Source organism: Leptonychotes weddellii, chromosome 6 (genome assembly GCF_054177405.1).
Source record: "Leptonychotes weddellii isolate Sample4059 chromosome 6, ASM5417740v2, whole genome shotgun sequence".
Taxonomy (NCBI): domain Eukaryota; kingdom Metazoa; phylum Chordata; class Mammalia; order Carnivora; family Phocidae; genus Leptonychotes; species Leptonychotes weddellii.
Window position 1 is genome coordinate 47967654 of NC_138374.1, and position 21472 is coordinate 47989125.

The window sequence follows — 21472 nt, forward strand, 5'->3', positions numbered from 1 at the left end:
GGGACCAGATGAAATTTAGGTCTTCTACTCCTCCACCATCTTGCTCCTCTCCCTCCTGGAAATGTCCCATGTTTGATGAATACATTAATCTACATATCCAAGAAGTTCAGAGAATCCCCAGTAGGATAAGCATACAAAGATCTACAATATAAACATCATAGTGAACTGTTAAAAGACAAAGAGAAAAATCATGAATTCAACAGGAGAAAAACAACTCATTGGTTATAGGGGAGCACCAATGTAGTTAACAGCTGATTTTTCTTCTGAAACAAAGGAATCCAGAAGGCAGTGGAATAATATATTCAAAGTGCTGAATGAAAACTCTAGCAATCAAAAATGAAGGCGAAATAAAGACATCCCAGGATAAACAGATATTGAAAGAATTTGTTACTAACTAACTTGTCTTGCAAGAAACACTAAAGGAAGTTCTTCAGCTGGAAAGGGTATGGCACCAATTGCTAACGTGAATGCTGGAAAGGATATGGCACCAATTGCTAACGTGAATCCACCAGAAGAAACAAAGAGCACTAAAAATGGTTAAATTTAAGTTAATATAAAAGATTTTAGAAATATATTTTTCACTTTTACTCTTAATTTCTTTGAAAGACATTATATAAAGCATTAATTATATTGTTGGGTTTATAACATATATAGATTTAATTTATATGATAACGATAGCATAAAGGAGGGAGGATAGTATGGAACTACAGTGCACTAAAGTTTCTACATTATATCAGAATTAAGTTGCTATCTGATAAAGATTGTGATATAGATTGTGATTAGTTAGGATGGCTAAGAAAATCGTGTGTGTGTACATATGCATATACACAAATACATATGTGTGTGTGTGTATGTGTGTGTGTATATATATATATATATATAAACAGAGGAATTAAATGGGAGCATCACAAATATTTAACATAAAAGAAGGCACTTAAAGGAACAGCAGAGGAACAAAAAAGACAAGATATGTAGAAAGCAAATAGCAAAATGGCAAACATACATGTAAATACTTCAACAATAACTTTATATGTAAGTAGCATTAAACACCCCAATGAAAGGTTAGAGATTACAAGACCAGATTTTAAAAAATCAAGATTCAGTATAATTCTGTGTAAAAACAGACACACTTAGATTCAGATACACACAAATTGTAGTAAAAAGATGGAAAAGATATACCATGCAAATGGAAAATGTAACAGCTGAGTGGCTATATTTATATCAGACAAAAGAGACTTCAAGGAAGTATTACTAACAACATAGAGTGGCATGTCAGAATGATTAAAGGGTCAACTAATTAGGAAGATAGAATTTACAAAGTATTGTATATAATAAATATATACATTATAAATGTATACATACCTAACAACAGAACCTCATAGTACTTGAAGCAAAATCCAACAGAACTGAAAGGAGAAATAGGTAATCTGAGTGTAACATTTAGAAATTTCAATATTCCGATCTCAATACTTGGTAGAAAACTTATACAGAAAATCTATGTTAAACACTAACTTAGCATACAACCCAGAAAATCATTTTTAGGAACTTACCCAAGAGAACTGAAAACCTGCATTTACACAAAGACATGTATGTGAATATTTATAGTATATCAGTGAAACTATCACTGTAATCAAGATAATGTACATATCCATTACCTGCCCCCCCACCAAAGTTTTCTTGTCTCCCCTATTATCCTCTCATACCTCTGACCACTCTTCCCCCTCTTTGTTTTTTGGTCTGGCTTCTTTCACTCAGCATAAATTGTATTTAGATTTTACCCATGTTGTTTAATTAAAAAATTGTTATGAGATTTTTTTCCCAGTCATTTACCTAAAGTTTGAATTTTCTTATACAAAGTTTTTAGTTTGAACTTTAAACCTGCCTTATTTTTCCAATTATACTTGATAAGCCAGTAGTAATTAGATAATATTTCTTATGCAGAAATAATCTGAAATTGTGTATCAAAGATTAAAAGCTTTCTGGGAATAAGAGTTATGAAACACCAAAATCAGGCAAAGTTGAAAGGTTTCCTCATAATAATTTAAGATTTTATTTATTTGTCAGAGAGAGAGAGCACAAGCAGGGGAAGCGGCAGGCAGAGGGAGAAGCAGGCTCCCTGCTGAGCAAGGAGCCCAATATGGGACTCGTTCCCAGGACCCTGGGATCATGACCTGAGCTGAAAGCAGATGCATAGTGGTCTGAGCTACCCAGGCGTCCCACCTCATAATAATTTAAATAATAGGGTAGGCAGCTAACTTTCTATGATGGTTTTACCTATTCAACAAGTATGGCAATCAATAAAGTTTTTCATTTCCCCTATCTCCCTCTGATTCTACAATGTTGAGATTATCTAGAAAACTGAATGATGTTAAAGAATAATATGTTTCTTTCAAATCTGTCTCATTTGCCTGTGATTCATTGAATTTTTTTGTTGTTTCTTTTCAGACCAAATGTTTATTTAGCTTGTTCCGGGACACTGGCCATCATTTGATTCAGAATAATAAAATAGGAGGAATTAATTCTCCATTGTCTAAACCTGTTGTTTCTAAGAACCTGAAAGAAGAGAAAACAGTCAAAGAAAAGGATATGGAAGGAAGGCTTAGGCCTGGGGATTTGGTAGGTTGTTTAGAAGGTGATGATTTTGCTAGTTTTGTTACATTCCAGAGGCTTGCAATGATTTCTTATCTGGCAAATTGCATCAGTTTCGTTTGCATTTTGTTGCAACATAAAGATCATTGTTCCTAACATTGTGAACACCATGTAAGAATTCAGTTTTTGAGGTGTGTTCATTTTCTTTCAGCAAGCACCTAGTATAAAATCTCAGAGCTCAGATACTCCTTTGGAAGTTGAACCCTCTCTAAGCCACAATCCAGAAGGACAGGTAACTATGCATAAAGAGTTGGAAAATTGAGTATGATATTGTGAAAAATGCTCATTATCTTAGTTACCGTCCCATATTTGCCATGACTAGCTTATGACTTTGGGTAAATTTCTTTGTCTCGTTGAGACTCTCTAAAATGAGCAGGTAGTACTAAATTAGCTTTAAGGTCCTTTCTAACATTACAAGTTTATGTCTTTTATTAATTCTCCTATATTATGCACTAGGAGGAATGCAAAGATTTATGATCTGCAGCATTTACTCATGTGCGTTCAGGACACTCAGTAGTCTGGTGGGTGAAACAGATCGGTACATAACTAACCATAATACAGAATTTTGATGAGTGCTGTAATTGAGGTACAAATAAAAGGGCTGTGAGGGCTCAGAGAAGACAGATTAATCACTCCTAGGATGGGGCAGTCTCAGAAGCCTACATGGAAGAGGTGGCATCTGTGCTAAGTAGTGAAAGATTAAGAGAACAATTTGCCAGATGAAGATGAGGGAGTAGGCATTTCAGGGCCAGGGAATAACTTGAGTCAAGGCACAAAGAAGGTAGCAGAATTTGGAGTATATCAATTAATTTAGTGTATGGAGTAGAGAAATGAAAAGAAAGGAGAGATTCTAGAAGGAGTTGAGAAAGGAGAGGCTGCACTGAGTTGTAGAAAGGCTTGTTGTTGAAAGCTTTGCTAAAAAGTTTGGCCTTCATTATATAGGTGATGAGGGACTCTTGAGCTTCATCTGGGAGACTCACATGAAAGGTTTTTAAGTTATGTGGAAATAAGACCTTATATGTATTTCAGGGCAGAACTCTTGCAAGGATGTGAAAAAGAGAAGGAAATTCGGGAGGGGGCTTCAAATACCAGTTTATAGGTTTTTATTATAATACAGATGAGTGTTAGTGCCAGTTTGATTTAGAGAAGATGTTGTAGTAAAGAAAGAAACTTGAAGAGGCAATATCTGGAATTGGGAAGTTTGAGGGTGCTGAGGAAGAAAAGCTAAAGATAACTCAGGTTTCAAGCCTTACCTTCTAGAAGGATGACAAAATCATTAAGAGAAAAGTCAAAAGAGAGGTCAATATAAGGGAAATGATAAGTTCAATTTGGGACATGTTGTATTTAGGATGCTGGCAAAATTCTGGGTAGAAATGTCCATCAGGCTGCAGTTGGTAGATGGTGATGTGGATGCTGTGAGTGGGAATATCAGAATGTTATGTGAATATTTCCACAGGATTTGGAAGGTGTGGTGGCATAAAGAATAGCCTTCACTTAAAACAGTTCCAAGAAAAGCATTGAACAAGTTAAACAGTGCTTCAGCTGAGATAAAAGTTTCCAAGAATAAAACTGAAAATGCTTTTCTGCAAGAGATAACCACTGTTACTATTTTCTTTTCAGTTATTTTTCTATATTAAAAATATTTTGACAGTCAAGATCATGCTATATACATATAGTTGTATATGCAGTTTTCTTACTTGTATTGTGAATGTTATCTTATGTTACTAAAATTTGTTCATAAATATCTGTTTTTAATGGAAAGAATAAATTAGAGACAAATATCTTTACAGCAATATGTAGAAGCAGGGACATACATTGTGTTGGAGATTCAGCTGGACAGAGCCTTGGTTCCAAAGCGAATGCCAGAGGAGCTAGCCAGAAGGTATGTAGCAATGGTTCTTATACTTGTTTTACAAACACATTTTAGGTGTAAATAAAAGGAATTCAGATTGTCCCCATAAATATAATTTTCCTAGGCTAAGTAGCAGAAAGTTTTCTGTTTTTTTTCCTCAGATAAAATTTCTTTTGTTACTGTTGTTTACTTATTACAAAAGCAGTATATGCTCATTATAAAAAAGATCAAGATTTGGAGAAAATTGATATCAGCAAGTATATAAAAACACTCAGATTTCTACTCACCCAGTGATAGCTACTTTAAAAAAACTGGTATTTATCCTTCTGGAGTTATTGTAAAGTTTCTATATTATGCACACACACCACAAACATACACACCCATGTCACATTTAAATAAATGTAATTTTTAAAAATTTTTTTTATTGTACCATAGTGCTTTGATTGTGTTTCTAGAAAATTATCCATTTCATCTAGGTTATCCACTTTGTTGATATATAATTGTTCATGATATTCTCTTATTATTCTTTTTATCTCTATAAAATGGGGAGTTATGTTCCTGCAGAGCCAGACAGGAGGCTTGATTTCACCACCCTGAGATTATGACCTGAGCCAAAATCAAGAGTCAGACACTGAACAAATTGAACAACCCAGGTGCTGCTGTCACAGATTATATTTTTATACATTTTTGTGCCTATTAGCAAAGATTTCTAACTATTATTTTATGCATTTACCTTCTAAAAACAAGTAAACAGGAGTTACAAACCAAAAGTACAATAATAATGGCTTTCATATTTACATTTAACAGTGTTCCTTATTTCCTCAGTTACCTTCCAGTTACTGACTAGTGTCCTTTCATTTCAGCCTGAAGGGCTCCCTTTAGCATTTCTTATAGATTAGATCTTACTAATAGACTCTTAGTTTTTGTTTATTTTGCTAATTTTTTCTTCATTCTTTTTTTTTTTTTTAAAGATTTTTTATTTATTTATTTGACAGACAGAGAGATAGCGAGAGCAGGAACACAAGCAGGGGGAGTGGGAGAGGGAGAAGCAGGCTTCCTGCCTAACAGAGAGCCCAATGCGGGACTCGATCCCAGGACCCCAGGATCATGACCTGAGCCAAAGGCAGACGCTTAACGACTGAGCCACCCAGGCGCCCAATTTTTTCTTCATTCTTGAAGGGTAATTTGCTGTATATAGAGTTTTTGGTTGGCATTTTTTTTTCTTCCAAAACTTTAAATATGTTATCCTAGTACTTCCTGGCCTCTATGGCTTGTGTTAATCTTATTGCCATTATTGAAATTATCTCTTTATCTTATGTGACAAGTCACTCCTCTCACTGCTTTTTGAGCTTTTCTCTTGTCTTTGGTTTCTGACAATTTGACTACAATGTGTCTTAGTATAGATCTCTTCAAGTTTATTCTGCTTGGAAATTGTTATGCTTCTTGGATGTATAGATTCATGTCTTCCTGCCCTTTTCCTTCTCTCTTCTCCTTGCGGGATTCCCATAAGGTGTATGTTGGTCATAGAAATTGTGTATGTTGATGGTGTCCTACAGATTTTAGGCCCTGTTTACTTTTTTGTTTGTTTGTTTTTCTTTCTGTTCCTCAGATTAGGTAATTTCAGTTATCCTATCTTCAAGTTTGCTCATTCTTTCTTCTGCCTGACCAAATCTGTTGAACGCTCTAGTAATTTCCTTTCAGTTATTGTACTTTTCAACTACAGACATTCTATTTGGTTCTTTTAAAAATTTCTATCTCTTTACTGATATTCTATTCTTATTTTGTTTATACGCCATTTTCCTGATTTCTCTTACTCCTTTGTTTGTGGTTTCCTTTAACTCTTTGAGCACAAGTAGGTTGCTTTATTGCACATCTTTCTGTAGCAAGTCCAGTGTCTGGGAGTCTTCAGGGACAATTTCTATCAACTTAGTTTTTCTTCTGAAAGAGCATATTTTTATGTTTTATACATTTTGCGATTTTTTTGGTGTTGAAAACTGGACAGTTTGATATTATAAAGTGGGGGGTTTGGAAATCAGATTATCCCCTTCCCCAGGGTTTGCTGTTCTTTTTTTTTTTTTAGATTTTATTTATTTATTTATTTGACAGAGAGAGACACAGAGAGAGAATGGGAACACAAGCAGGGGGACTGGGAGAGGGAGAAGCAGGCTTCCCGCAGAGCAGGGAGCCCGATGTGGGGCTCGATCCCAGAACCCTGAGATCATGACCTGAGCCGAAGGCAGATGCTCAACCAACTGAGCCACCCAGGTGCCCCCAGGGTTTGCTGTTCTTAATTGTTGAAGTTATAGGTTGTGCTCAGCCAGTGTTTTGATTGAGATTTTCTTGAATCCCAGGATTTTAATATAATCAAACAAATAAACAAAAATAAAACAAAAAAAATTTTTTTTGTTTTTGTAGATGACTGCATGCTAGAGGATTTTTTTTTTTTAAGATTTATTTATTTAGGGGTGCCTGGGTGGCTCACTCGTTAAGCATCTGCCTTCAGCTCAGGTCATGATCCCAGGGTCCTGGGATTGAGTCCCTCATCAGGCTCCCTGCTCAGCGGGAAGCCTGCTTCTCCCTCTCCCACTCCCCCTGCTTATATTCCCTCTCTCACTGTCTCTCTGTCAAATAAATAAATAAAATCTTTTTAAAAAATTATTTATTTATTTATTTTGAGAGAGAGAGCATGTGTGAGCAGGGGGAGGGGCACAGAGAGAGAGAGAGAAGCAGACTCCCTGCTGAGCGGGGAGCCTGAGGCAGGGCTCAATCCCATGACCCTGAGATCATGACCTGAACCAAAATCAAGAGTCGGACACTTAACTGACTGAGCTACCCAGGTGCCCCTGGAGCATTCTTTTCACGCTTAACTAGGCTGTTTATAATTCTGCCTCAGCCTTCACTTCCTGCTTGCACTGGGACTATAGATCAGTCAGTGGTGGAAGCTTAGGTTCTTCTCAGGTCTTTTCTGAACATATATCCTGTCCTGAGCATGTATGCAGCTTTCTAAATTCTTCTGTACAAGTACTTTTGAATACCCTAATTTCCCAAAGAAACTGGCTTTTCTTCCTAGGCCTTAGGTGGTTTGTCGTGTCTCAACCATAATCTTTTGTCCCACAGAGCTATGGGTTTTTGATAACCTTACAATGTTTTTGAGCAATGCACACCCACTGGTTTTCTACTGTGAATGGATTTCAAGATAGGAGAAACAGAATTGAGTGCTTTATGTCAGTCATTCAGGTAGACCCAAATAGGTTAGAACAAATGTAGTAACTTGTGAACAAGGTCTGCTCTGCTTCTCCAGAATCAGAGCCCAGTGTGCCACACTGGAAATGCAGGTTGCCATTTTCAATATTGCCACTGAGCTGGGAATGGGGTGAGGCAAGGGCAAGTAAAAATGCCACAAAGCTTCCCCACTATTATAGTTGCCTTTTTCTTGGTTTAGTATTCGTTTGGTTACCATAAACTTTTGACTGTCTTTCACAGTTCAGGCAGAGTTGGTTCTGACAGTTTCTGATTGTTATTTTCAATGTTTCTACAAAGAGATGGGAGTTTAGAGTTTTTTTCTCTATCATTTTGCTGGTCTAGACTTTACCTTTTGGTGTGAGGAACACTATGCTCAGTACAGGATGAAAGGAAATGATAGCTTTTATCTTGGAGACTATTTATTATAGATATTTTTAAGGCTTGATAAATACCCCCAAGTTGCCTTCCAAAAAGTTTGCAGTTCCACAAGTGATGTATGAGCCTACTCTTTCTTCATACATTCACAACACGGTACTTTTTTATATTTTCGACTTTGGCATAGGAAGAAAGTTTCTCATTTTAATTTAATTTTTTTCAAAGTTTCTCATTTTAATTTTAGTCCACATTGTAAATGTTTTAGTGAGAGTAAACATTTTTTCACATATTAGTCATTTGGAAGTCTTCTTTTGAGAATAACTTGCTTGTAGTGGTACATTTATCCTTTATACCAAAAAGTTTCAAAACTTTTAAAAAACTTTACGTTTAGTCCCTTTCCAAAAATAAGTTGGTAATATTTACTATAAATGATATATATAAAATAAAATTAATAATCTGGAAATAGAAAGTTAAAAACTCAAGCCATGGAAACAAAGAGGAAGAAAGTATTAAATGGAACTTTCATAAATAAGCATCAAATCTTAGTTGTTTAACAAAAAGGGAGGTACTATAAATTTTGCAGCTCTAATCCTAAAGGAGGACCCATGCTAGTTCCAAACGAGATCAGATATCTTCCTGGCATTAATTTCTAAAACAGATTTCTCATTTGAGCTCTTACATAGGGAATACTGAGTGACAAAATAACAGCATGCTTAATGAAAGTTTTATAGCAAATGTAGGTGCAATTTTTAATAATTTTTTTATTGAAGTGTAATTGAAATTTAACATTATATTGGTTTCAGGTGTACAACATAATGATTCAATAGTTGTATACACTGTGAAATGATTACCACAATAAGTCCAGTTAATATCTGTCACCATACATAGTTATGCAAAAATTTTTTTCTTGTGATGGAGCTTTTAAGTTCTACTCTTATAGCAACCTTCAAATATGCAATACAATATTTTTGTTTTGTTTTGTTTTTAAGTTTTATTTATTTTGTTTTTAGTAATCTCTATACCCAACATGGGGCTTGAACTCATGACCCTGAGATTGAGTCACGTACTCTTTCAACTGAGCCAGCCAGGTGCCCCTCAAATATGCAGTATGGTATTATTATTTTATTTTATTTTTTAAAAGATTTATTTTTTAAAAAAAAGATTTTATTTATTTATTTCAGAGAGAGAGAGAGCACAAGAATGGAGAGGGTCAAAGGAGAAGCAGACTCCCTGCTGAGCAGAGAGCCCGGTGCGGGACATGATCCCAGAACCCTGGGATCTTGACCTGAGCCGAAGGCAGATGCTTAACTGACTGAGCCACCCAGGCGCCCTTATTTGTTTATTTTAGAGAGAGAGAGAGAGAAAGCCCAGTGGGGAGGGGCAGAGGGAGAGGAAGAGAGAATCTCCAGTAGACCCTCTGCTGAGTGTAGAGCCTGATGTGGGGCTCCATCCCACCACCCTGAGATCAGGACCTGAGCCACTCAGGTGCCCCTATTCTTAGACTTTTTAATGAGATATGGTTATTACCTGTAAGTTTTTCATTGGCTGTAGGTACGTAGAAGGTAGATTTCTCCTCCAAGCTAGCCCAAGTGACAGTATTATAGAACAAAGGCAAATTAGAATGGCAGTGTTAGAATATTGGACCCAATATTCATAAAAGATGATTTGCCTTTGGTTCTGGATGAGACATATATGTACTAACTGCTGAATCTATGTCAATGTATAATAATGTATATATATAAATTTAATGCATTCTTAAACATGAAGAGAAGCTCAATTACTTTTATAATAAAAGAAGTACAAATTAAAAACTACCCTGAAATACCTTTTTAAATTGCAGAAGATCAAAAAAGCTTAATAACTCATTAGGTTGTTGATGAGCACATTAGAAATAGGTTCTGTCATTCAAACTAGTGAGAGTATAAATTGGTAAAAATCCTGTGGAGGACAATGTCATAATAGCTATTAAAATACATAAGCATGTGTCTTTTAACCAAGTAACTCACTTCCAGTAACTTCTTTACAGATAAATGTTTTTAGCAAGGCCATTAGTGACTACTGCATTATTAAATCCAATGGTCTGTGTTCAGGGTCATTGTGACCTGTTATTAGTGTTTAATGACTCAGTCCTCCTTGAAGCACTTTCTTTACCAGGCTCTCAGGATACCATACTCTCTTGGTTTTATTCCTCCTCATCTGGCCTTCTTTATCTCTTCAGCCTCTAAATGTTAGAGTCTCTTAGAGCTCAGTCCTTGGACCTCTTTTCAATCTACGTTTACTCCCTTGGTTTTAGTCTACTCTCATGGCTCTAACTACCATCTATGTGCTGATGGCTTCCAGATTTATATATGGACTCTGGACCTCTCTCCTGAACTCTGAATTCATATATCTAATTCTCACAAACTCTCTGGTCAGAGTCCTAGTAATCTCTCACCTGGTCTCCCTACATATACTATTCTACCTTTCACTTTATTCTTTTTATTAAGTAACAGCTTTATTGAGATATAGTTCACATACCATTCACTTCACCCATTTAAATGGTACAATTCAGTGGTTTTTAGTATACTCACAGAGTTGTACAGCCTTCACCACAATCAACTTTATGACATTTTTCTTACCCCTAAAAGAAACCACACACATATTAGCAGTCAATCTACAGTTCCTCCCAACCCTCATGCCAACCCCTCACCCAGAACGCTCCAGCCCTATGCAACCACGTATCTACTTTTTGTCTGTATAGATTTTCCAGCTTTGGACATTTCATATAAATGGAATCATACAATACATGGTCTTTGTGACTGGCTTATTTCATTTAACATAATGCTGTCAAGGTTCATCCATACTGTAGCATGTATCAGTACTTCATTTCTTTGTTGTTGAATAATATTTCACTCTATGGATATACCACATTTTTTCCCCATTCTTTAATTGATGGACATTTGGACAATTTATTCTTAATACAGCATTCTATAGTGATTGTGTTAAAATGGAGGTCAACTCATGTAACTAACTCCTCTGCTCAGAAACTACTAGTGACTCCCTGGTACACTCTGAGTAAATGCCTAAGTCCTTACAATGGCCTACAAGTGCCTACATATTCTGTATGCACTTTGCTCTCACTTTTTCTGTCTAGCCGTACTTGGCTTCCTGCTGTTCTTCATGCATGCCAGGCACACTGTTGCAACAAGGCCTCTACACTTTCTGTTCCCTTTGCCTGTATTTTCCTTATCCCAGATATCTACACAACTTGCTTCCTCACTTCCTTGAGGTCTTTACTCAAATGTTACCATCTCGGTAAGAGTCTTGATGAAATGTGTTTCCCTACTTCACCACCTTAGTCCCCAACATAGTCTGTCTGACTTCCTGCATTATTTTTCTCCATGGCACATTTCACTAACATGTTTATCTTAATTATTGTCTTTCTTTCCCCACTAGCATATAAGCTCCATGAAGGCAAGAATTTTTGTCCTAATTTGTTTAATGCTCTATCCCCAATACTTAGAAAAGTGCCTGATGGATGGTAGACACTCAGTATATATTTTGAATGAGTGAATAAGTAACATTGTCTCTGGAGAGGAAATTGGGTGGCTGGACAACAAGATTGTCAACAAGGTAAAGGACAAGGAGACAATTTAGTATATATTGTTTTATAACCTCATAAGTTTTGAATCATAGGATATATTACCTATTAAAATAAATAAAATTAAAATTAGAAATAATGAGCAGAGGTATACAATTACATAAGACCTATTAAAGAAAAACTGAATTTGTGAATTTGATTGTAAATTTTAAGGCAGTACTATATACTTCAGCAGGAATCTGAAACTATAAGGAGGAAGAGCTAAGAATTTAATTTCCTCTAGTTTTTATAAGGTATCCTGAAAATGGAAGGTAGAAGTTTTGGCATAAGTAGGTTGACAGTAACAAAATATATTCTCTTAATCAGCACAACGTCTGATATCATTATTGTAATTTAATGCAGTCATAAATTATGTGTAACAAGAGGACACTTTTTATCCTAGATGGAAAGAAAAGCATTCACTTGCCTGTACCATTTAGATTTCCAAAACTTCATTCTTTCAGAGACTCTACAGAATGCACCTAAAATCATAACACCTGTTTCTTGCCAACTCCCGAGTCAAGCAGTCTCTTGAGTGCAATAGCAGTTTTAAAAAAATATGTAAGAATAAAACCAGGGCTCAAATTAGCCAAAAGTACAACTTCGCTACTTTTCGAGTAGCTGCTTCCTAGCTTCTTTCCTATCTAGTTCATAGCTGTATCCTGTTCTATGGTTCACATCTAGGCTTTTACATGAGAGAATTGCAGTGCTCAAGTGTGATACTCCGATACAAGCCCTTTGGAAGTAGGAATAAGAGAACATAAATCTGCAGATAATAAAGTTTGTTTTTGTTTTTGTCATTTTTTTCTGGTACAGGGTCAAGGAAATGATTCCTCCAAGGCCGCCTCTTACCCGTCGGACAGGAGGAGCTCAGAAGGCAAGTGCCAAAGCCAAGATGAAACTATAAGTAATAAGGTGTTGAGTACACCCATTTGAAAATAAGGCATGGACTCTTCAGTATGTTTTCTAGAAGGGGCGAGAAATTGTAGCTTCTCATATTTCTCTTCCTGGTTCTGTTTGTGACTAGTGACATAACAATGAATAGTGAATAGTGTTTAATCCTTTGGCTGGTAGTCTCTGAGCTGAAAAGTAAAGGGCAATTTATACCTAAAACATTATTGAATATAAAACCCCAACCAGTTTCAGAGTTCCATTATATATCTTGATCTCTTCAAGGCCTCTTTACCAGACATTTTGTATTTTTCTAGGCGGTGAGTGACTACCACATGCAGATCAAGAATATATCTAGAGCTATTCTGGATGAGTATCATAGGATGTTTGGAAAACAGGTGGCCAAACTGGGGAGTGATATGGATAGTGAAACCATGGAGGAGCAGAAGTGCCTGCTCAACTATGAACTTAACTGCTCTGGAAAATACTTTGCTTTCAAAGAACAACTCAAGGTAAATATTCCTTTAATTGTTCAGTGGATTTTTATGAAGCATCTTCTCTACATTCCTAATTATTAGTTGTTCTCTGGTCATGTTCAGCTACGCTTCCACCATTCCTGCTGTTGGTGCCAAGAGTTGTGTTCTGTCTGATAGAATATGAGAAGCTCCACTTGTGGAAAGCCTTGGAATGGTTAAGTATCCATTCCAAGTGTGAGCTTTTAAGAAACTAAGTCTTTACTTGAGGCTAGGCCAGATTTTGAGCCAGGTTTCATGTTACTGTAGCAGGCAAAAACTCTGTACCTGGTACTAATTCCATGACTAATTCTCTGTCTACCATTACCTACCTTTCCATAGTCCACAGAATCACTAAGATTTGAGAAATATTTACTTAATAATAATTTCCTACATAATAATGGTTAACATTTATTGAGTGTTTGCTGTACACCAGACAAATTTTTTTAAAAATTTATTTGACAGAGAGAGACACAGCAAGAGAGGGAACACAAGCAGGGGGAGTGAGAGAGGGAGAAGCAGGCCTCCCGCTGATCAGGGAGCCCGATGTGGGCCTCAATCCCAGGACCTTGGGACCATGACCTGAGCTGAAGGCAGACACTTAATGACTGAGCCACCCAGGCACCCCACCAGACAAATTTTTAAATGTTTTGTATTTTACTAATTTAATCCTAACAATAACCCTATGAGGTAGATATTCCTCATTTTACAGGTGGAGAAATGCAATATTAATTGGTTAAGTAATTTCCCTAAGGTCATAGAACTAGTAAAAGTTAAAAGATGGGACTCAAATTCAGGCAGCCTTCTTGCTCCAGAATTTCACATTCTTAACTGCTACACTGGATTGCCTCTCTGTGCACATTTACTATGTGTCCTGTACTGTACTTAACAGATACAAAGAAAGAACATGGAAGTAATAGGGTGAAAAACAACTGACGCTCTGGAGGTGAGGAGCTCTTCTCAGTAGGTGGCATAGTCACAACTTAATCTGATTCCTGGTTCTACCATTAGCAGCTGGATGGTCAAATGACTTCGCCTCTCTGAGCTTTAATTTCTTTGTGTAACTATGAACAATAATACTAACACTATCACATGGGATCATTATGAGAATTAAATAATATGATGCATGGAAAGTGCTTAGTACAAAACCTGGCAATAATTTTAGCTGGGGGGGGGGCGGGGAGCTGTCATGGCTATAGCAATATGTTATTTGCACAGCAATTTAAGCTTCACCACCTACCTGTTATCTTTCTTTGGCTTCTCAATCATCTTCTGAAGTAAGATAATAAGACCAGAAGTACACATCCATATAACAAATGAGGAAAATGAGGTAGTAACTTTAATTTTTGAGGTTGTACAGTGGCAGGATTAGAACTAGAATCCCATTCTCCAGACTGTCAAATCAGGCCTTTTCCTCTTGTATCATGTGGTCACCATGAGAGATGTAATGCATAAACCTAATGCTGAGGTCTTCTTTAGCTCTATGGCTCTCTTCAAATGATATGAGTTCTGCATTGACCATATTAGAGATGACATCAAGAAAAGAAGTCATGCAGAGTATGTTGATTGGTGGAAAATCAGAGACCTGACATTCTAGCAGTTACCAAGGGAGAAATCAATCACTTTCCGAAGTTCTGAAGAGACTTAGACCAGAAAGAAGCTCAAGGGAAGCCTGTGTTGTCAGCATGGTGCTGGACTTTATAATCAAATGGATGCTCAATGTCTCTTACAGCATGCTGTAGTAAAGATTGTGAGAGAGAAGTATTTGAAGACAACATCATTTGAAAGCCAGGAGGAACTGCAGACATTTATTAGTGAGCTCTATGTGTTCTTGGTGGATCAGATGCATGTGGCCTTAAACCAGGTAGGTGCTCAAGAACTAAGAGCCCTTACTTTTCTCCGTAGGACATCAGGGTCTCTGAATGATTCCTTCCTTCCTTGCTTCCTTTCTTCCTTCATTCAGCAAACATTTATGAGGTGTCTACTCTGTGCTAGGCACTGACAAAAGTGAATAAGAAACTGCCTAAATTATAAAACTAATTTTGAGGAGAACAAGAGAGAATAATTCAATTTCCTGGCATAATAACTTTCATAACTGTCATAAATGTGATGGATGAAAGAAATATATAAAATCAGCTAATTAAATTATAAAACAAAGGGGCGCCTGGGTGGCTCAGTTGTTAAGTGTCTGCCTTCGGCTCAGGTCATGATCCCGGAGTCCTGGGATCGAGCCCCGCATCGGGCTCCCTGCTCAGCGGGAAAGCCTGCTTCTCCCTCTCCCACTCCCCCTGCTTGTGTTCCTTCTCTCACTGTGTCTCTCTCTATCAAATGAATAAAATCTTTAAAAATAAATAAATAAATAAATTATAAAACAAAAATCATCTATTTATTCTGTGAATGTGTGCAATTCTCAGTTTGCTCTCCATGATTGGCAATCGAAACTAAGAAACATTATGAGCTTTCAGATATACCTGAATGACAATGATACTTCAAACATGCCTTTTCTTTTTTTTTTTTAAAGATTTTATTTATTTATTCATTTGAGAGAGAGAGAGAAACAGCATGAGAGGGGAGAGGGTCAGAGGGAGAAACAGGCTCCCCGCCGAGCCGGGGAGCCCGATGTGGGACTCAATCCCAGGACGCTGGGACCATGACCTGAGCCGAAGGCAGTTGCTTAACCAACTGAGCCACCCAGGTGCCCTCTTTTTTTTTTTTTTTTTTTTTTTTAAGAGAGGTGGGTGAGTAGGGGCAGAGGGGGAGGGGGAGAGAAGAGACTCCCAAGCAGGCTCCCTGCCCATTGCGGAGCCCCACACAGGGCTCAGTCTCACAACCCTGAGATCATGACCTGAGCCCAAATCAAGAGTCAGACGCTTAGCCCACTGAGCCACCCAGTTGCCCCTAAACAGGCCTTTTCTATTTGACTGATAGCCTGCTCTTCTCCCATTTGTCTGTTTCTATCTATACTTGCACAGCTTGCATCTTGTCTTCATTTGCTCATTTTAAAATGTATACAGTTGTGGTTTATTTGAAAAAAATGACAAAAATCAAAGTCTTTTTGTCCCCTTGGTAGTCTCTAAGTAGCCGTGCTTCCTCAAGCCCTCTATTCTATGTTTTTTTCCTTTACTGTTGTTTTCTTCTCTGTCACCATTACTTTTTCTTTCATCTTGTCCAGCCTTTCTGGAAGAGGAAGGTGAGGAGTATCTGATATCCTAGGATTAAGAAAACAATCCCACCTTGGGCACAGATGATTTGGATAAATTCTCTTGAGAATTGAGCATGAGATAGTAATTACTGTTGCCTTGTGCCCCCAAGGAATCCCTGTCTAGTAGAGGAGAGAGACGTCAAATACAAATAAGTGCAGTAGCGCGAGGTAAGTGCTGTGATAGGGATGTGTCCATGGTAGAGCAGGTTAGGGGATGCCTAAAGAAAGAGTGATCAACTTCACCCTGAGACCTGTCAGGAAAGGATTCACAGAAGAGCTGTGGCTTGAGCCTGAAGGCTAAAAAGTTCTCCAGGGAGATGTTTCAGAGCATTTGAGTCATAGGGAATATCACAAAAGCTTGGAAGCTTGGAAGTGTATGGCATATACAGAAACTGCATATAGTTTAGGAGCAGAGGTTGAAGTGGTTAAGGGACATAGAAGTAGGAGGTGAAGCCAGGGATCAGTTCCAGGTAGGGGGATTGAGAATGTGGATGGAAGCCTTATATGCCACACAAAGAAGTTTTGACTTTTTCCCTTATTAGCATTTGGAAGCAATAAATTTAATTATTTTATAAGTGGAATAATATGATCAGATCCACATTTTATGAAAAACACTCAGTATGAGTTATGAAAAACAAGCAGTATGTCAGGTGGGTTAGATGTGGTGAAACTGGTGGTGTTAACTGGTTATTAATGTAGTAATAAAGGGGTCAAAGATTCTTAAGTTTAAGGCTCAATGACTGGGTAGCTGGTAGTACCATTAACCAGGACAAGAAATACAACACAAGTGAATTTGGTAGGAGGCAGGTGATGTTGAAATCACTTTTGAACATTGGTTCTTATGAGGTTTTTCTCAAGAGAGAGATCTGAGCTGTAGATGAGATTTGGGGAGCCATGAGTATATATAGGCATACCTTGGAGATATTGACAGTTTGGTTCCAGACCACCACAGTAAAGCAAATATCACAATAAAGCAAGTCAAATGAATTTTTTGGTTTCCCAGTGTATATAAAGTTTACACTATACTGTAGTCTATTATGTGTGCAATAGCATTATGTCTAGAAAAACAATGTACATACCTTAGTTAAAAAATACTGTATTGCTAAAAAATGCTAACCATCATTGAGCTTTCAGTGAGTCCTAACCTGAGATCACAGATCACCATAACAAATATAATTAACAATGAAAAAGCTTGAATTATTTTGACGATTACCCAACTGTGACACAGAGATACAAAGTGAGCAAATGCTATTAGAAAATGGCACCAATAGACTTGCTTGACACAGAGTTGCCACAAACCTTCAATTTGTAAAAAAACCAAAAAACCAAAAAACAATATCTGTAAAGCTCAATAAAAGACAATATGCCTGTAGATGCTAGTTAAACTATGGTCATAGATGAAGATGCTGAGAAAAACATGAGTCGAGAGAGAAGTGAGCTGTCAGTGGAACCCTATCAAACACCAGCATTTAAGAGATGGATGAGTAAAAGAATTAATGAAGGAGATAAGTGAATTGTTAAAAAGGCAGAAGAGCCAGAAGACAGTGGTATCACAGAAGCTAAGGGAAGAGAATTTTAAGAAGAAAAAGTAGTCAACAATGTCAAATATTCCTAGTAGTTCATGGGGAGGGGGAATTGGAACAAGGTGGTCAAAAGGTATAAACCTCAAGTTACAAGATAAACAAGTACTAGGGATGTAATGTACAGCATGATGACTAGAGTTAACACTGTTGTATGATATATGTGAAAGTTGTTAAGAGAGTAAATCCTAAGAGTTCTTATCACAAGAAAAAATTTTTCTTTTTTTTCTTTTTATTGTGTCCATTTGAGATGATGCATACTAACTAAACTTATTGTGGTAATTATTTTACAATACATGTCTGTCAAACCATTATGCTGTATGCCTTAAACTTACACAGTGATGTATATCAATTATATCTCAATAAAACTGGGGGAAAAACACAAAATTTGAAAGTTTTCATTGAATCTGAAAATAAGAAGGTTATTAACTTTTACATAGTAATATCAGTGAGCTACTGGAATGGATTCAAATTATAATGAATTATGGAGTAAATGAGTGATTAGGAAGCAGGTGAATATAAATTCAGTAAGTTGGAAGATGAAAGGAAGGAGGGGGAAAGTAGAAGCTAGAAATTATAAAGATTTTCTTTTTAAGCTGGTGATGACTTTAGCATGTCCATAGGTTTGGGAAAAGGAGTCAGCAGATGGGAAGAAATTGAAAATAGAAGGAAAGAGAGAATAATTGATGGTAAGCCAGGGTATATACAAGTGGGAAAGGATCAAGAACAGAGAAGGATGTGATGCTTCTTCCTCAGACTGAAAAGAAAGAGATACAATGGATGCAGAAATAAACTCTTCCAATGTGGGGTTCATAAGTTGAGGGATTTCTGGCCTAATGATTTCCATTTCCTCTGTGAAGTAATGTCTTTACTGACAGTGAAGGGAATAATGTTTGAATAAAAGCCTGAAGAAAGAGAAGAAAATTTAGATACTGCATCATAGCATAATGGAATATGTTGTTGAACAAGGACAACTACATAGATTGCAGAGAGTATGAAAGGCCTCCAGCTAAGGCTGACTGCCAAAGAATCTGTGGCAGCTCAGATATTTCTTTGTGTATGCAGTTTTCCTCAGGACCTGTTAGCAGCTCTTGTCTAAGAATGAAGAAGTCAGATAGTAGGATTGTTTTAATTTGGGAGTCTTCAGACCAAGTGCAGGAGAAGGACAAGGATGCCTGGAACCTGAGTGTGCTGGTGGGAGAGTAGTATGAGTGGATGATCATGTGGTCCAGGCTTACCCATTGGGAAAGATAGGCATATTGGAAATGAAGGAAATGAAATCAGAGAGCAGTTTTCAGGGGATTAAGTGACAAAAAGACTGAAGGCTTGTAACGCAGATTCTGGGAGTGGGATATTAGAGGTAGAGTATTTCTGGTTTGGGCAATGAAGTGTGTTGCTGAAGGGATTTGGAGGTCAAGATCATTAAAATTAAAAATAACAAAGAACAGAGGCATTAATCCATGATCAGGAGCTCTCTTTGGCCCATCTCAAATTTAGCTTTACTCTCTACATCCCTTAACAACTCTACTTGTTAATGTCACTGATAATTTTTTTACTTCTAATTAAAGAATTTGGGGTGATCTTCCTTGGCAATAGCTTCTGATCCAGGAGATTACTTATTATACCAGAACTGCTTTCCTGGATGGGTACATAGGGTATAATATTTTTCTGGGTTTTCTCCTACCTTTCTGGCTATTTCTAAAATGTTTCCTTTTTGGGATTTGCTTACATATCTCACTAAAACTACAGAAACAACTTCCAAAGCTTTACCCTTAATCTCCTGTTTTTTTTGATGTTTGAAGACTCTAGCTAGTGCTTGCCAACCTTCTTCATGTCATGGCAACTGAAAATGATTATATTTGTCCCATACACTAGAGAAAATGTAGGAAGCTGTTTGAGGTAGAAGGAGGCTTACTTAGAGATTTTGACTTCCCTGAAGGTTGAGGAGAACAGTTCTGCCCAAATTAATTTTTACTCACTTCTGTGAGCTTAGATTGTTGGTATTCAGATACCTGAGCCTCTCTTTCACCCTTGATATTTCTCTCTTGGTTCATTCTCACTCTTACTATTATTGGCAAGACTATAAGAAACCCCAATAGCATTTTCAACCTCATAACTGGGGTCTCACGTCTAGTTTATTCTTATAAGACTCTCTACTTGTAATTGCTTTGTTTTGTTTAACATCTTGATGTTGTCAAGACCGTGCCAGATGATACCCAGGGTGCTGTTTCAACCATTTATACAAGCAGTGAACAGCTTCGACTCTTTGCATTTGAAGCAGAAGTCAATGAGAACTTTGAAATGGCAGCAGTGTATTATGAAGAGGTAATTAAATGTCTTCCCAGTGGTAGTTGTTACTATTATTTGTATAATATGGGTATAACAAATAGTTTTTAATTATTTAAAACCCAACAGGACTGACAGAAGGATAGACACATAAGTCAATAAAATAGAGTCTAAAAATAGGTCCACATAAATAAGACCATTATATTTTTGACAGAGGTATAAAGGAAATTCAATAGAGAAAAGCCAGTCTTTAAAAAAAAAATGGTATTAGAACTGTTGGTCATCCATATGCAAAAAAAAAAAAAAAAAAAAAACAACCCCAAAACAAAAAACTTTGACTTAAACCTCAAACACTGTATAAAAAATCAACTTAAGGGGCACCTAGGTGGCTCAGTTGGTTGAGCATCCAACTCTTGATCTTGATCAGGTCTTGATCTCAGTGTTGTGAATTCAAGCCCCATGCTGGGCTCCAGGCTGGATGTGGAGCCTACTTAAAAAAAAAATCAACCATAGATCTGAATGTAAAACATAAAACTATAAAAATTTTAGAAGAAAACAAAGGACAAAGTCTTCATGACCTGGAGTTTAGGTAAAGAGATCTTGGACATGACACAAAAGCATGATCATAAAAGAAAAATAGGATAAATGGAACTTCATCAAAATTAAAAATGTGTGCTCTCTGGGCTCAGACCTAGTTTGTGGGAGACATGGCTAAACGCACCAAGAAGGTCGGAATCATGGGTGAAAATACAGGACCGTTATGGTGCCTCCCTCAGGAAAAGGGTGAAGAAGATTGAAATAAGCCAGCATGCCAAGTATCCTTGCTCCTTCCGTGGCAAAACCAAGATGAAAAGACTATCTGTGGGGATCTGGCATTGTGGCTCCTGCATGAAAACCGTCGCTGATGGTGCCTGGACCTACAACACCACTTCTGCCCTCACAGTAAAGTCTGCCGTCAAGACGACTGAAGGAGTTGAAAGATCGGTAGAAGCTCCACCATTTGAAACATTGATAGCCTATAATAAATGGGTTAATTTATGTACAAAATTACTTAGGCTTGTTGTTAAATTTATTAATTAGATCTTTCAATTTGTGTTGCATTAGTTTTGCTTTCTCAAAGGACTTGAAAATTAAAAATCCTTCTAATTTTTATTGGAAAAAAATAAAAAATGTGTGCTCTGTAAAAGATACTATTAAGAGAAAGAAAAGAAAAGGTATGGACTAGGGCGCCTGGGTGGCTCAGTTGGTTAAGCGACTGCCTTC

At 37.0% G+C, this 21472-nt stretch overlaps 1 protein-coding gene across 1 annotated transcript in view; it reads left to right on the forward strand.

Moving 5' to 3' along the window:
* The window catches only part of CFAP70 (cilia and flagella associated protein 70), a 79704-nt gene that overhangs the window by 45701 nt on the left and 12531 nt on the right, over positions 1–21472 (forward strand). Inside the window, exons 10-18 of the mRNA XM_081823094.1 lie at positions 2446–2616; positions 2801–2881; positions 4440–4531; positions 12555–12615; positions 12947–13141; positions 14874–15005; positions 20123–20312; positions 20759–20798; positions 20899–21193. Coding sequence (XP_081679220.1) covers positions 2446–2616; positions 2801–2881; positions 4440–4531; positions 12555–12615; positions 12947–13141; positions 14874–15005; positions 20123–20312; positions 20759–20798; positions 20899–21193 — 1257 coding nt within the window. The remainder of the gene's footprint in view (positions 1–2445; positions 2617–2800; positions 2882–4439; positions 4532–12554; positions 12616–12946; positions 13142–14873; positions 15006–20122; positions 20313–20758; positions 20799–20898; positions 21194–21472) is intronic.